The 16,233-nt window shown below is 49.0% G+C and overlaps 6 protein-coding genes across 6 annotated transcripts; 3 read left to right on the forward strand and 3 right to left on the reverse strand.

The window, feature by feature from the left end:
- Positions 1-554: 554 nt before the first annotated feature.
- LTR84_011425 (uncharacterized protein) lies at positions 555-1,776 on the reverse strand (the record flags this gene model as incomplete). Its single annotated transcript, XM_064854957.1, has 3 exons — positions 555-723; positions 779-1,328; positions 1,383-1,776. 3 exons carry the CDS (start codon positions 1,774-1,776, stop codon positions 555-557), a joined length of 1,113 nt encoding a protein of 370 aa, XP_064699951.1.
- Positions 1,777-2,540: 764 nt separating this feature from the next.
- LTR84_011426 (uncharacterized protein) lies at positions 2,541-4,477 on the forward strand (the record flags this gene model as incomplete). Its single annotated transcript, XM_064854958.1, has 5 exons — positions 2,541-2,713; positions 2,765-2,975; positions 3,033-3,365; positions 3,463-3,523; positions 3,570-4,477. 5 exons carry the CDS (start codon positions 2,541-2,543, stop codon positions 4,475-4,477), a joined length of 1,686 nt encoding a protein of 561 aa, XP_064699952.1.
- A 2,352-nt stretch (positions 4,478-6,829) lies between these two features.
- Positions 6,830-8,831, forward strand: LTR84_011427 (uncharacterized protein; the record flags this gene model as incomplete). The annotated part of the gene is made up of 3 exons (XM_064854959.1): positions 6,830-7,647; positions 7,724-8,241; positions 8,488-8,831. The coding sequence occupies 3 exons, from the start codon at positions 6,830-6,832 to the stop codon at positions 8,829-8,831; spliced, it is 1,680 nt and encodes a 559-aa protein (XP_064699953.1).
- A 1,445-nt stretch (positions 8,832-10,276) lies between these two features.
- Positions 10,277-11,350, forward strand: LTR84_011428 (uncharacterized protein; the record flags this gene model as incomplete). Its single annotated transcript, XM_064854960.1, has 1 exon — positions 10,277-11,350. The coding sequence occupies one exon, from the start codon at positions 10,277-10,279 to the stop codon at positions 11,348-11,350; it is 1,074 nt and encodes a 357-aa protein (XP_064699954.1).
- Positions 11,351-11,791: 441 nt separating this feature from the next.
- Positions 11,792-13,511, reverse strand: LTR84_011429 (uncharacterized protein; the record flags this gene model as incomplete). The annotated part of the gene is made up of 7 exons (XM_064854961.1): positions 11,792-12,037; positions 12,127-12,204; positions 12,267-12,883; positions 12,932-13,101; positions 13,150-13,166; positions 13,217-13,266; positions 13,331-13,511. 7 exons carry the CDS (start codon positions 13,509-13,511, stop codon positions 11,792-11,794), a joined length of 1,359 nt encoding a protein of 452 aa, XP_064699955.1.
- A 773-nt stretch (positions 13,512-14,284) lies between these two features.
- LTR84_011430 (uncharacterized protein) lies at positions 14,285-15,690 on the reverse strand (the record flags this gene model as incomplete). Its single annotated transcript, XM_064854962.1, has 3 exons — positions 14,285-15,392; positions 15,452-15,486; positions 15,664-15,690. 3 exons carry the CDS (start codon positions 15,688-15,690, stop codon positions 14,285-14,287), a joined length of 1,170 nt encoding a protein of 389 aa, XP_064699956.1.
- Between the last annotated feature and the right edge of the window lie 543 nt (positions 15,691-16,233).

Consider the following 16,233-nt stretch of genomic DNA (forward strand, 5'->3'; position numbering starts at 1 on the left):
CACGAAGGCCTAATGTAAAATTCCTGGGTACCTAATTTAGTGTATTCCCCATCGCCGTGGAGAAGCATGCCTAAGGCCAGGGATACTCCTTCGAGCTTCAGGGCATGATAACGCCTAGAGCTGTGGCAGGCCTACTTATGTAGATGCCTAAGGTTAAGCACTTAGGACTTGTTACTCCGCAGTAGGTGGTTAGGATTTCTTGGCGGCCGAAGTCAACGCCTTCGCTCATACGGAGTACCTACTTAGGTAGGTACGGAGTAGCTACACGTAGGTGATCTAAGTCACGTGAGACGAGACAGTTTAGTCCTAATTAGGACTAGCCTAAGATCCTCGTATATCGACCAGGCTTCTCCCGCATAACCCCTATTGTAACTAGACAGTTTCATCAATTAACATTACCTCTCACATTTCGCTACTATGAGCAATCCGCTCGTAATATGTCACAATCTGAAACTGTAGAATTCGAAAATTATCACCCAGCATCAATCTGCGTATATATCACCCAGGTGGCCTCTGAGCGTAACGAACATGCATACGTTATACTGAAGCGTTGGCTAATACGCAACCACCTTCGTTGAGACATCAGTTTGGGCAAATCTAAGCTGGCACCAATCTGCACAGCTGATCGGCTCATATTTGGGCGGGTTGTCTTCATCTGTGCAAGATGGAAGCACCCCACAAGTTTCGTTGAAATTGAATCCGAAGAAGAATGGCATCGAGTACCTGTTTTCAATTCAGTACACTTTATTCACAAGCGAGCATGCCGTCGAACACTTACCTGTCGACCGTCGTACGGTTATATACCCGATGGACTGTTGACTTGAGGCGATCATTCGTCAGGCGCATCAAATAGTCACCAATATTGACGACGAATGTGCCCTCGATAGGACTGGCCTTGATCCACTGGCCATCCTTGTTCAAGACCTGGAGTCCACCATTCATATCCTGCCACAGCAGTGTAAAACACTGGAGATCTGTATGCGACCCAAGTCCAATATCTTGGCTCATGACCGCTTGCTCGGCACTCATCGAAGGGTAGTGATTATATACGCAATCGCTTCCCGGAAAGGTTGTGACAGAGTCGAAATAGTTCTCAGGCAGATCAAGGCACAGAGCGAAAATTTTCACCAGCCTTCGGGCGAGTATGAGACATTCTTGCCAGTAAGTGATGCAACCTTTCTTGAAGTCAGGAATGTGCTCAGTCCCTTGCCATACATAGTCTTCGCCACGAATGAAAGGTTGAACTTCAGGGGGGATGGCATTGAGATCTTTCGGCTCTGGGTCATATTGTGGCTCATACCGCCACGAGAAGGATTCACGATAATCCACTATGCACAATCAGTTCCTACAGCAGATTGATTCAGGAGCAATGCCTAACTTACAGCCTTCCGTCGGGCTAGCCATCGCAGTGCCATTTCCCGAATAACCATTGTACCATTTCCCCTTGTCTTTCGATACTACCAATTTTTGCTCCTCGGGCTGCGCAAAGAAATTCTTGGCAGAGTTGAGTGCTCCCTGAATTGCTGACTCAGGGATACCATGGTTTCTAATGTAGAAGAATCCGGTATTCTCAGCAGCAACCTTGATTTCTTGAGCCAGCCTCTTCCGAGCTTCAAAGTCACCATATATGTCGGAAATATCGATCAAGGGTATCTCGTCATCTTTGCATTCTCTGGGCGGTTGAGTTGATACATCGCGATACACCGGTCCATAGGCGGTTCGCAACTGGAGTTTAACGAAAGCTGGCTCAGCGGATACTTCGGTGATGGACGCCATGGTACTTTGACGATTTGGCACTAGGTCCGCTCAGTTCTGGAAGTTTAGGATTACACGTCCCATGCGACTATCACAGATATACCTAGTTTGACAAATTTAGGAATCTCAAATTCGATTTAGACAACTCCGTCTCGAGGCATCAAGGCTCCAGTCAGCGTCCAGTCTTTTTCCTATCAATTCGGTCTACGGCGACTCCCGATTCATTGAATCGATTCCCCAAATTCACCGATGTGACTTACTGGCTTTGCTGATATATGACCAGGGTGCAAGGATAGCGAGCATCACGCGAGGTCCATGTGGTGGGAAGAAACCATGATCATTCGAGAAATTGCGGAGAGGGATTTAAGAAGGGGTCCGCCAACGTCCCTTGGCAAGCGAATAAGATGGCCGGCACATATCTGACCCCCAATTAGTGGATTTCAAAGTATCTTTCTCTTTTTCACTTATCAACGTTGAAGTGTACAATATGCGCGGATCTCCTTGAATCTCTACCCTATCATTGCTCGGTTAATGTCCGACTTACTGCTATACCCCCAAATGTTCAGTCCGGTCCGAATAGACTTCCTCGAAGGGCCACATAGCAAAGCCTGTTTGGTGGCCCCTTATCATGGCCTGCCATCAGCACGATACAAGGTATTTGCCGGGTGGTCAAGGGATCTTCAAACGCCGATAGTGCTATGGAATATATCAATGAATTAGGTACCATTCGAGGCAGAAACCTGCCATGCAGCAAATCAACCAAATAGTTGTGTCGAAATTCAACCATGGGCTTGTTCAGTCGTCCCACTCTCGTCGCGAAGGGAGCAGAGGAAGTGAAGGGTAAGGATATCTGGCTCGACAATGATGATCTCCGACCTCTCAAGTTGAAGGATCGCACATGGACACAACTCACATATTTCACCTTCTGGTTCTCAGCGGCCGCGACAGTGAGCAATTGGTTCGTGGCTCTCCATTGCAGACTGACACGCAATCACTAACAACGAATTAGGTATGGCGCTTCTGCTGCGCAAGCGCTGGGTCTGTCGATGTGGGAATCGTTGGCCTGCTCGTTTGGGGGTCAATGCCTCATTGGTGTCATCATCACCCTTAATGGCCGGTCAGGGGCAGTTTACCACGTGGGGTTTCCGATCCTCAATCGCTCAGCTTTTGGAGTATTTGGTGCATGGTGGCCGACGTTTAACAGGGCGGTCATGGCCATTGTAAGACCCAAATTGCCCCCGAACTATGTCGTCCGAAGTTTGACAAATTGGCTCTAGGTATGGAACGGTGTCAATGCTGTGCAAGGAGGCCAGTGCATCTATGTGATGCTGCACGCGATATTTCCCAGCATTGCAAACATCAAGGACACAATGGGTACGGGATCAGCATTGACGTCTGCCGGAATGATTGGCTTTGCAGTCTTCTGGCTCGTAACCTGCTTTTTCCTGGTGATCCCAGTCCCCAAGATGAAAAACCTCGTCTATGCCAAGCTTGTCGTATTCATCATCTCAGCTCTGGCCATGCTTGGATGGACAGTTTCAAAAGCTGGTGGCCTTGGCCCAGTAGCACGTCAAGGTTCGACTGTTCATGGAAGTGAAAAAAGTTGGCTGGTATGTTTTGAATGCGCTCCCGACTAAACCCCAGCAATTTCAGATCTGAACCACTTGCTTGGCTTGGAGAAGTCTTACTGACCAGGTGTTGTAAAAGATTGTCCGGTTTTTGATGCTGGGGGCCGCCAATTGCGCAACCTTCGCTTCAAATGCTCCTGGTAAGTCCATCACAAGCACATGAAAACTATAACTCACTGTATTCAGACTTCCAACGTTATGGAAGCCGCTCGAAGGATCCAATCCTTGGAAACTTAGTCGGGTTTCCTCTGGCCAACCTAGTCGTTGCTCTCATTGGCAACATCGTCGGAGCCTCAAGTCAAGTCATCTTCGGCGAATTGGTGTGGAACCCGATTGATTTCCTGGATATGCTCCAAACCACCGACTACACTGCGGCGAACCGGGCCGGATGCTTCTTCATCGCGCTCATGTTCGCCTACTGCGCGATCTTCTCATCGATCTTCGAGAACTCATTACCCGCTGGCAACGATCTTGCAGCACTGTGCCCCAAGTATATCAGTATCCGGAAAGGGTTCTTCATCTGCGCCGTTGTCTCCTTTGCCATAAACCCGTGGTACTTATTGGGCTCGGCGTCAATTTTTGTCTCCTTTCTGGCATCGTATCAGATCTTCTTGTCCTCCATCACAGGCGTCTTGCTGTGTCACTACTACCTCATCGCCCGTGGCTACCTTCATATCCCGGACCTGTTCACCTCCAACAAGGCTGGTGCATATTACTACAGCAAAGGTTGGAATATCAGGGCGTACATCGCGTACGTTATCGGCGTGGTCCCCAACTTCTACGGGTTTTTGAATAATATGGGTGTCGATGCGCCCATTGGCGTCACAAAATTCTACTACTTCGCGTACTGGGTGGGAATTTTCGTCAGTGGAGCGGTTTATTGGGGACTTTGCAAAGCATACCCTCCGGCCATCATGTATGACAAAGGGTGGATGGAGCCAAAGAACTACATTCGTCCAGAGGAGGACGAAGCTGTGCAGGTCCTAGACGCTCAAGGTAGTGACGTCGAAGCTGTCGGTTCGGGCAACGGTGCTGAGGGGAGTGACGGAGAAAAGGTCATTGCGAGGGTCGCAGGCTTTGAGAAGGCTGACTGATGTAGATGACGTATTCCTGGAAGAGAACAATTCTTGTTCTTCATTAGCTAGTCGGGCTTATAAGTTCGAATGATGTGGATAATGTGCTCATGAGAGGTACCAAATTCTTTGCTATGTATTGTGAATAACGTGCTTCTAGAAGAAAACCATTTTTACTATTTTTAAAAGGAGCAAAGCTTAGGAAAGTCGAACGATGTAATTGATATGCTCCGGGAAGAGAACGATTCTTCCCATTTGTGACTCTGCCAACGAAGTATTCTGGTGACTCGTAGAAGCGGCCATGCCGTATTTTCTCAGGTCCTCTTTGTCATGAATTCATCCAATGACAATGGCGATCTGATGACATTCCTTTTGCATACTCATGAGGTCGGATAAAATGGCATTGTGAGTCGAGAAGTTAATTTCCCCATCTTCCAAATGAATTAGGGTTCAATGAAACTTCCGACAAACTTCGTCCATGCTCTCCGGCTTCAGCTCCAGCCACCTCCATCTTCCAATGCTAGCTCCCGAGTTGCAAAGCACAGATTTGATCTAGGCGCAAGATCCCCCGCACGCCACAGTCCACGATTCAATTCACTGCAAGTCGGCTGGGCCGGTCAGGTGTGCGGATGATAGCCTATCAACCTGTTCTTAAGTTCACAACCTCAGCGTTGGAAGCAGCTGGCCTTTTCCTATCAGCCTTGGCAAAGTATGAACGAACCTTGTTTGCGATCCGGAAAAGAAGTTTGTGCGCAGCCAATCAATGTACGGATGACCATGGCCCAGGCCTCGCTTCTGTGAGATGTACCTGATCAAAGCGGCAGCTGAAAACGTGTGCCACAACTTTATTCGTGCGAGATGGCGAAATTATGCTGGAGATGGAGCTAACTCGGTTTCTGGTTTTTTGTTAGACAGGGGGTTTTGGTTAATTGCCATCCTTCTTCAAGCTCACGTTCTTCATCGGCCGTACCTCTTCGTAGATAGCAGAAATCTTTCAAATGCAGTCAGCTTGCTTCTACTTTTACTCCTTCAGGAGTTTACGAGGTACTTGTACCCACTAAGTGTGTTGTGTGGAGATAGTGGTACAAGATATGGAGTAACCCGAGCTTGCATCCGCAAATGTGCAGACGGATAGGCTACAGTACCTCTGTTCCTGCGGGAGGGTATCTCTAGGTTCCCCGAGCCATCATTCCATATCTCTAAGTGGGTTGCTTGGTCAACTGATCCTGCCAAAGCAGAGTACCTGGTACCTTGTACTCCGTAGGCTTGTAGCATTCGCCTCGACCTTTCAATTGGAACCAAGCTACTCGCATATAACTACCTTGGTATGGATATCGATGCTGGAAGCTAGACAGAATACAGTACATTGATCCCTAGGACAGCTCGCGTGAGGCTACTGTCTGCCGGTGTGGCGCGAACCCAGCTGGGCGGGCGGCCTGATATCATGCTTGTCGTCGGTAGGACGTATCCGGGCGGGCAAGGAAATCGTGCATACGGATAAGAGTCAACCATGTGGTTATGACGGACGCATTGTCGCGTTCGCTTGCTGCTGCTCTCTTTTTCTTTTCCCACAATGCGTTAGGGACCAAGATAAACGACTGAAGTAACTCGAACGAGAAAAGAGGCGTTTGTAGGTGGTACAAAGATAACACAAATATGAAGTATCTGACTGGCTCGCAGATTCGATCCTGGTGCAACAGGGAAAAGGGCTGGCGATTGAACCAAGAGGGCTAGAACAACCAGCCCGACAATCCAATTGTTCCGTGTCAATTACGACCAACGCTAGGACTGTAAATCGCTTGATATGCTTATCTCTGGCCATGCTTTGCCATGCAGGGCTTAAGAGCGCTTGTGGCAAGTTCGCCCCACACACTCACCTCGCCATTTCTTGGGTCACAGTACTAACAGTCACTGGTCTAAGCGGATTGGGGTAGAAAGACCCGCCTCCTCAGCCCTTGCTATCTCTCTATTCCCCCAACTCCAATTAGAGCGAGTCTTAGTCTATGCCTTTTGCCCACCTTTGATAGTGCGGTGTATTTGAAGCTCACTTTTGGAAGCTCAGGCCTTGGCTAATGTTTATTGATGCCACCGACGCGCGATGGAATTGCGAGCGCTAGCTCTGAGTAGCCGATCAGGGTTCTAGAACCGAGTTCGGATCATCACCCGCTCGAAGGTGAGGTTCCTCGGAGTATGGTGATCCAGTGTCATGGCCTCGCCCCAAGCATGCCCCGTTGTCTGACAGATTGGTACATATAAGACCATGGGAGGATCCTTCGTTTCCACTCTGGTGGACGCTGTGGTTGTTACTACTGCTACTTATCCTTCCTTCCATTCAACACAGAAGAGACACTCCTCAGTGTCAGGCCATTCAACATGGAGAGGACCTCCAAGGAATATAAGGGTGTCAACGAGTCTGTACTTCAACCGTCCTCCAGCAACGAAGACATTGGCTCGACTTACAATGTCGATGGCCTACAGCGATCACTCAACAATCGACAGATCCAATGGATTGCCATCGGTGGTTCAATCGGCACGGCGCTCTTCGTCAGCATTGGTTGGGGTCTTCTTGAGGGCGGGCCCGGATCTCTCCTGTTAGGCTTCATGTTCTTCAGCAGCGTCATCGCTGCCATGAACAGTGGTATCGCCGAGATGACTGTCTACATGCCCATTTCTGGTTCTTTCATTCGGTTCGCCGGAAAATGGGTCGACGAAGCTTTTGGATTTATGGCTGGCTGGAATTTCTTCCTCTATGAAGCTATTCTCATCCCCTTCGAAATCTCCGCACTCACTCTCGTTCTAAAGTTCTGGAGAGACGACATTCCTGTTTGGGCCGTCTGTCTCGTCTGCATTGCCATGTATGCGGTCATCAACGTTTTCGCAGTCAAATGGTACGGAGAGGCGGAGTTTTGGCTATCTTCCGGCAAAGTCATCCTTATTATTGTCCTGTTTATGTTCACCTTCGTCACCATGGTTGGTGGTAATCCTCAAGGCGATGCATACGGCTTCAGATATTGGCGAGATCCTGGGAGCTTCGCGGAATATGTCCATGAAGGATCCTTGGGTAAATTCGAAGGTTTTCTCGGTGCCCTATTCGTCGCCGCATGGACTGTCTGCGGACCAGAATATATCGCTATGGTTGCTGGAGAGGCAGTGTATCCTCGTGTGACCATCAAGACTGCATTCAAGACTGTGTAAGTTTTTCAGCGACTCCCCCATCCAAAAATCTCAAAATTAGGCATTCCTCTCGACTAATCTTTTCTTCCCCAGCTATTGGCGATTCGGATGCTTCTTCATTCTTGGAGCACTGTGTGTGGGAATAGTTCTGCCTTATAACGATCCTACATTGATCCATATCTTGAACAATGAGGGAACTGGCAGCGGCGCAGCATCTCCATACATTATCGCTATGCAAAACATGGGCGTGACGGGTCTGCCTCACCTTGTTAATGCTCTGCTTGTGACCAGCATCTTCTCCGCTGGAAACACATATTGTTTCATGGCGACTCGCTCGCTGTACAGTCTCGCTTTGGAGGGACAAGCACCAAAGTTCCTTCGAGCCACCACTAAGAAGGGAATTCCTCACTGGTGTTTCTGTGTTACCATGGTGTTCCCCTTCCTGAGCTTCCTTCAGGTGAGCAACGGCTCTGCCCAGGCTATTCGATGGCTTGTCAACTTGGTCACTGCCTCTCAACTTCTCAACTACGTCGTTATGGGTACCACGTATATCTTCTTCTTCCGCGCCCTCAAGGCTCAGGGGATTGATCGCAGAACTCTGCCATACAGAGGTGAGTCGACTGAGTGTTCACATTTATACCCCGTTCCCCCTTATGAACGAGTGTCATGGCTATGATTCTGTATCGAGACTAGCGCCGCACGTGAGTGCTCCGGCCAGATTGCCGAATTCGGATGTGTGTCAGCCGGTATATATATCACCCCTTGTGAATCGACTCATCATGTATAGCTAGCCTACTCTCTCTTCGTATCAATTTTGCTTGTCAAAGAGAAAACAAATCTAACATGTGTTGATCTAGGATATTTCCAACCATACATCAATATCGTCGGACTGATTTTCGTCACGATCATCATGTTCATCCAAGGCTACACAGTGTTCTACCCCAGCTGGTGGACTGTCGGCACATTCTTCACCTACTACACCATGATCTTCGTGTGCATCCTCTTGTTTGTGGGATGGAAGGTAGTCAAGAAGACTAAATTCGTGAAACCCCACGAGGCAGACCTTGTTTGGGAACGCCCTATCGTGGATGCCTACGAAGCGAGTATCAGTCCTCCGCTCGGTCTCTGGGAGGATATCTGGGGTAGCACCCTGGCTTTCCTGAGGATTAAACGCTCAAAGACCAGCAAGACCGAGCAATAAGTGCTACGTGTACTCTATTGGCAGTGGGGAAGACGTCGTCCTTATTTCTGGACATAACTATCCGCGAATTTACCTAGAGTGAGTGAAGAGCCTACGTATCAAGCAATAGTAGCGTTCATGAATCTATCCTGATCGAATATTGGAGGCGTGGTTTGAGTTCTTTATTTCGTCAGTTGGACAGTTGATTCGCCCTAGAGCACACCATGTATACATAATCCCCCCTAGAGCGAATAGCGTATATATGATTCACCCTAGCACGGACTGTGATAATTCGCCTTGTTCGACCCAACAGGACAATGAAGCTTTTCGTCGTGCATACAATCAATAACATCGGTCGTTTAATTGTGCTGTTGCCAAATATCTACTATCATCGGTACTGTAGTGTGGCGGAAGATATCGTTTGCAAGTAGCGCACACGGCTGCCTCAGGCCTTCCGTAGACATGACAAAATTAGTGTATTGCTACCCCCGTTTTTCCTGCCCTGTCGCCCGCCGTACTAAACGACTACACAGACTGCTCGATAACGAATAGGGTAGCTTATATTAGTGTATTCTACACAGTTTGAAGCCGAGAAAGATGCAACGCTCTGATTGAAATGTACTTGATAAAATGTGACTAATAAGATTATTGACTGAAAAAGACGTACTTGACTGCCTACGGAGTGGTAGATGGCATACGTCGTCGCAGCCCTGTGCCTCAGGCTACCCTAAACTCAAACGAGGTCCATACGAACTGACAACTCAAAATAACAACAGGCTGGCTCAGCTCACATTGTTCGACTGTCAGTCTTTACAACTTTATGAACCACTTCCTCAATATCAGAAGGTTGACGAAAGATCACGCACGAACTCTTTGAGTCCTTGCGAACCACCCAAACCACCCCTTGAGAGTTTTCATCCTCTAGAAAAAGTAGCATGAGTTGAAGTTGGGTGTGAGGCCTCCAGGGCCCGCCAATAATGGCCACCTCTAACCCCATTTATTGCTGCGCCCTAGTCCCTCTGAATCCCGCGCTGAATGAGCATCTGAGCCACGATCTTTCCTTCTGAATCCGTGACATCAACGACAATGGTACCTGAAGCATCGAAATCGTTAGCCGGCGGATCTTTCCTAGGCCATTCGTCGTCTGTTGGGCAGTTCCCCTAGGCAAGCACGATGATGTTCAATATTCCTTACGAAGGTTCAGGAAGTCAAACTCTAAAGCAGAAGTCTGTAGCTTGATGAGGATGCCTTCTCACATCCACTGTTTACATAAATACAAATAAAGATCTCAACAGCCCCCAACTTCTTCAGAAATCACAAACAGTCCTTCTCACTTGCATATTTCCATCCCCGTCGCGTGTGTATCATTTGACGACTCCTAGCATACCGTCCTTTGCAGAATATTGTAAATTGCATTCAATAGTTCGCGATATCACCGATCAGGAAAGTCTTATATTCGCGCCAAAATGCTCTTCAAATACGTTCATTTCCTCGCGCTTCTCATCGTCCTCACGGCAACTGCTGTTCTAAGCAAAGGCTCCGCGATAGAGTGTGGGCCAGCTGTCGGAGGAGCAAGATGTGGTCTGAATACGTGCTGCAGTGTCGCCGGGTTCTGTGGCACGACCAGCGCGCACTGCGGTACAGGGTGCCAACCAGGTTACGGGAGTTGCGTGGTTCCAACCGCTCCCAGTTGTGATGCGAGCAAGAAGTCTGCTACCAACGGCCGCCGGGTGGGCTATTGGCAGGTGCAGCAAGTCCATGATGACGCCTGTGATGTGGTGTTGCCCGCAGACATCGACAGGGCAGGTATGACGCATCTGTTACTCGCTTTCGCGCACTTCGACCTAAAGACGTTCGATGTCATCCCGGCGAACGCTACAGACGAACGGTACTACGCCGAGTTCACCGCCTTGAAGTCCGATTCGTTGCAAACGTGGATCGCTGTTGGAGGAGGGGCTTTCGGCGGCGCGAAATGGTCAGCTATGGCGAGAAATGCTACGTCGCGAACGGCGTTCGTGTCCTCTCTCAAGGACTTCATGGACAAGTACTCTTTTCAAGGTGTCGATCTCGACTGGGAATTCCCGGACCGATCAGGTTCTGATGCACAGAATTTCGTAGCCCTGGCTAAGGAGATCAAAGACACGATCAGGTGTGGAATATCCACGGCCGTACCTTCGGACTGGGGCAGTGTCAAGGGATTCGATATTGACGGCCTATCCAATTATCTCGACTTCTTCAATTTCATGGGTTACGACATCCACGGTTGGGGCATCGATGAAGGATCGGACCGAACAAAAGTGACGTACGGCGCCGACATTCGTGACATCGCAGTCGAACTACTGCCGTTATGGGCCAATGCAACCCAGGCTGGGCAAGTGAATCTGGGCGTTCCATACTATGGTCGTGGATATACGTTATCAAACTATAGCTGCACGATCAAGGGCTGTAAGGCCAGTGGGCCCAGCAAGTCCGGAAAGTGCACTCCAGATCCAAGCGGTGTCATGACCCTTGGCGACCTGGCCACCGTCATCAAAGAGTGATCGCCCTCGATCGTCCTCGATCGTGATGCCATGCAAAAACGAATGACTTGGGACAAGCACCAGTGGATCGGTTATGATGACGCAGACACGATAGACCTCAAGCGTGCCTGGGCTGATAGACACTGTTTTGGAGGTATGATGGCGTGGAGCATGGGTTTCAATTCACGTTGGTTGTGATACTGCTGGCGGTCGCAGCAGATGCAACCGAGCTTGATGTTCACCAGTGTAGATACTGCATGTCTGGCATAAACATGATCTTTCGGATATAACGCCAACTCCTGGTTTATTCCGCCCGTGGGTAAAGAGGGATATTTATGAATGAACGACCTCTTGTCTCAAAACACGGTCTGTCCCGGCCGTGGCCCTTCCACATTCACATTGCTAACTGTCGTCAGGTGGTGTCGGAAGATACTCAATGAAGTCATATCAATCGTTACAGCATCATTTCACTGGAAAGTCGCCGATGCTATCTCTTTCTCGACCGCTCCATTTCAGCCATGCAGCACAAGTACCCAGCACGACGACAGTTAGCGGAATTGTAACCACAAAGTAGATCCAGAATTGATCGGCTATCCGCAGCTTGGATTCGTTTGGCGAAGTCTCGAAGTCAAAGAACCCCATGCCGAAGAGAGAGCACACGAATGTTGCTGGCAAGAACACCATAGTGAGGACGGTGATGGCTTTCATCTGGAGACAACAGCTTGGTTAGCTTGGCTCAAGTGAGGACGGTGGTAATGGTCTAAATGATTTCAATTAATTGAGGGGGGTTCACATACAGTGCTGCTATCAGATTGAGAATTCTGAGCGAGTCGTATCATTGTTAATGTGTCGGTGGCAGTGATGGTGCCATCGACCTGAGCAGATTCAATTAGTGCTCTGGAGGAGTGAATAGATGCCTGAAAATGAATCAACTCACAACTTTGGCTTGCACACGAAGTCTCTTCCCCAAAGCTTGGAGCTGCTCCAGAGTCCATGTCGCCATGCTTCCGTTTTGTACCAGAGACGCAGTCACGAAGTCCATCTGTCGAGTCACAGCGTGACTCGAGAGCCGCGTGCTGCTTCTAGGCACCAACGCCGAGAAAGCCTCACACTCCTTGACAGCAAAGTCGATCATTCTGGCCTGAAAGGAGAAAACGTGATTTGCCATTGCCATCAGTGCTTCTTTCATGTGGAGTTCTTTCTTCAGCAAAGCGAACTCGGAGATCCTCGCGCGGGAACGAGAGCCGAACGTGTGTAAGGCTACTCCTGAACGTGATTCGAGATGGCAGATGGCTTTGTCGATATCTTGGCGCTCATCCTCATTCAGACAACGGAGATGGTTGACGAACAAAGCAAATGGAGTGAATGGATGTAGTGTTGATGCTGAAGGCGTACCCCCGGAATCAGAACTCGAGAGTGTTTGAAAGATCGTTTCCGCAAGAAACTGTGCATTTGTCACTTCCACAATCGCGGACGTTTTGCCTGAAGGGAAACAATGATGAAGCATGAAAGACCCGTTAGCGAATGGGCCAAAAGGGTACTTGACAAATAAGTCTGTACCGTCAGCCGATATCTACAAGAGAACTTTGATATCTCGCTCACAGTAGTCTTTAGGGACACTATCCGATCCACGAACAACGTAGGAGTTGTAGACGCCATTATTGTTCATGAGGACCTCGAAGTAGGATGGTGGCGCTTTCGTGGCCTTGAGCAATTGGAAAAAGGAGGTTGGCGATAGTGCAATCGCATTCCGCATAAACGGTTTTAGGAAGCTGATATTGGTTCAGCTAAGATTCAATAGCAGGTGCTAAAGGCCTTACAACACCTGGAGCTCACCCTGTTCAAAAGGTCAGTAGTTGTCCACAACTGATCATGCATTCCACATACGTCCCGCGACTCGTCTTCCACCAAACGAGCACATTCGATGTCTTCACGATCTGCAATATTGGAAGGGCGTCAGAGGTATTCTTGACATCGATTCGGATCGTATCGGAAACTAACAAACGACGCCTTTCACGACCTTCAAGCGATGAATAGTCGATCCGTTTCCAAACGTGGTACCGTCCAATAATTCTCCAAGTCGTGATTCTGCGCAAAGTATGCGTGCATCGGGCGATCCGTCGTAAAGCTCTCGGAACAACTCATGAATAAGGTTCATCTGCTTCTTTTCATCAGCGATCATGGCGCATATTCAGTGCTCGGATGATGTTCTCGCGGCCAAGGTTATGGAGAGCATGAGGTGCAAAGCACCGTTCAGAAAGGGCAGAATAAGGAGTGGACTTCCAACAAAGTTCTGGCTGGAGTCAGTTGTGAGAGGTTCCTCGACGGCAGCTATTACAAGAAAGGAAATCTTATGTACAAAAGCTCACTAGCTGATGAAGCGTTCGTTGCGAAATAACTCTATTAGATGTCAAGTCCTATCTATGATGTAACTGGAGGTCTCCTCATGGCAAATACCAAACTTGAGGTCATTCTGCATCCGTTGAAGTCCTGATATGTCATGAAACGAGTTCTAAAAAACTCGGGGTTGTGAATATTGGCAGTACTCCAGAGAACACCATCGCTATTTACCTGGATGATACCCACAATAAATTCCATATCGTACATATCGTGCGATCAGTTCAGGCAAGGCATAAGCGCCAAAGCTCACATTTTCCGTGAACCTAACATACTCCACCCGTCTAGCTCCATTCACATAGACAAAGCAATAAAAGCACTGCAAAGTACGTAGCTTTCAAGGCGCCGAGGAAGTTCTTCCAAAAGTCAGAGAAAAAAACAAAATCGTTGCTAGTTGTCGTCTCGATCGTGTATATAAGAACGACTCTTTGAAGAGTAAAGATGGAACTGGCGGGCAACACAGCTTTATCAAGTCGATTGGCCAGGGAGGTAGATCACTGGAGAGGGGCCTCGTGATGTAGCAGCATGTCGAGCATTTTATTGATCATGTATTCTCCCCTAAGTGATCTGGGCATTGAAAGGGCATCTGGCACCGTCGTTGGAGCTGGTAGCTGGACCAGTTGCCACAAATACGGCGGGACCGTTTAGTGGGAACTTGTAAATTGAACCACTCGTGTTGTCGGCAGCGAAGAGACTGCCGTCGGGGGCGGCATATCCAGCGCCCCAAGTGTTGCCTGCGATGCTGCCATAATTGCGTAATTGCGTCCATGCCTTGCTAACCATGCTGAACATGTATAGATAGGATATTCCACCGCCAGCTGCGATTGCGAATAGATTCTGGCCTTGACCGGGGAGGAACACCCAATCGATGGCAGTGGTGCCACTGGGTAAGCCGGTGGTGGTGCCGGAGCTGATCAATTGACCGAATGTTGCGGATCCAGGAACCATGTTAACTTGCGCCCAGGTTGAGCCTGAAGCACTTAGCCACAAGATGCCGTTGGTATCGATATCGCCTGCGTTGAAGCCTGTTTGTGCTGCAGGCAGGGTGGAGATCACCGTCAGGGTTCCGTCCGGCGCAAGTCGATTGATGGTTCGGTCATTCACGCCAAATCCGTAGATGAAGTTGTCTAGTGTGTTGTATCCTATGGCGTTCATGTTCTTGCCCACGCTGGACTTGACTAGCGTTGAAGCTCCAGTGGCAATATTTACACGATAGAATGCGGCGTTTTGAATCAGGTAGCCATTTGGATCGCAGTTGAATGTCGGAGCCGCGCTGGTCGAGGTTGTCCGGACAGTGGTTGTGGTAGCGAGAATTGGCGTTGTCGTGGTCGTTGTCGTTGTTGTAGGTGGAATACTTGTTGTGGTGGAGGTCGTCCTAAGTGTGCTTGACGTAGTGGTGCTTGTCAAAATTGCGCTTGAAGTGGTGGTCGTGGTGCTACTCAAACTGCTGGCAGAGCTGCTGGTAGGACCAGCACTTGAAATGGTACTTGTAGTTGTCGTTGGGTTGACAGCCGATGTGCTAGAGGAAATGGTTGTGCTAGCCGTGCTGATAGTACTTGTACTAGTTGTTGAGCTAGCAGGCGACGTGCTAGAGGAGCTGGTTGCGCTAGCCGTGCTGACAGTACTTGTACTGCTTGTGGGGCCAATAGTCGATGTACTAGTCGTACTAGTCGTACTAGTAGTGCTAGAAGTGCTAGAAGTGCTAGAAGTGCTAGAAGTGCTTACGAGTAGGGTACTTGAGGTTGCACTAGTGGTAGTCTCTATTGAGGTAGTGGATGTAGTAAGAGAAATCGTTGTTGATGAACTTGTAGTTATACTGGTCGAAATTGGTCCCAGGGTAGAGCTTAAAGTTGTCGTTGCTGAGGAAGTCGAGCTCGTGCTACTAAGGTCTGTAGAAGTCGCGGAAGAGCTCGTATCCGCTGATGAGGTCAAGATACTCGACGTCGAAGTGGTGGAGGTAGCATCTGTTGATGTGCTGGAGAGTGAGCTATCAGATGTTGAACTGGGCTGGCTACTCGTCGTAGAAGAGTCCGTCGAGGTCGATATAACTGTACTAGAAGTAGAAAGGTCCGTAGTTGTAGTTGACTCCGAAGTCGGTAATGAAGAAGTCGAGCTGGTGCTACTAGATTCTGTAAGTGTCGAGAAGGAGCTAGTAGTTGTTGAGTCTAAAGAGCTAGTTGTTGAGTCGATTGAGCTGGTCGTGGTCGAATCCATTGAGCTGGTCGTGGTCGAATCCATTGAGCTGGTCGTTGATTCCACTGAGCTGGTCGTGGTCGAATCCATTGAGCTGGTCGTTGATTCCACTGAGCTGGTCGTGGTCGAATCTATTGAGCTGGTCGTGGTCGAATCCATTGAGCTGGTCGTGGTCGAATCCATTGAGCTGGTCGTTGATTCCACTGAGCTGGTCGTTGATTCTATAGAACTGGTCGTGGTCGAGTCTATTGAGCTGGTCGTGGTCGAATCTATTGAGCTGGTTGTTGAGTCCATTGAGCTGGTCGTGGTCGAAT

Source organism: Exophiala bonariae (genome assembly GCF_035927105.1).
Source record: "Exophiala bonariae strain CCFEE 5792 chromosome Unknown scaffold_57, whole genome shotgun sequence".
Classification (NCBI taxonomy): Eukaryota; Fungi; Ascomycota; class Eurotiomycetes; order Chaetothyriales; family Herpotrichiellaceae; genus Exophiala; species Exophiala bonariae.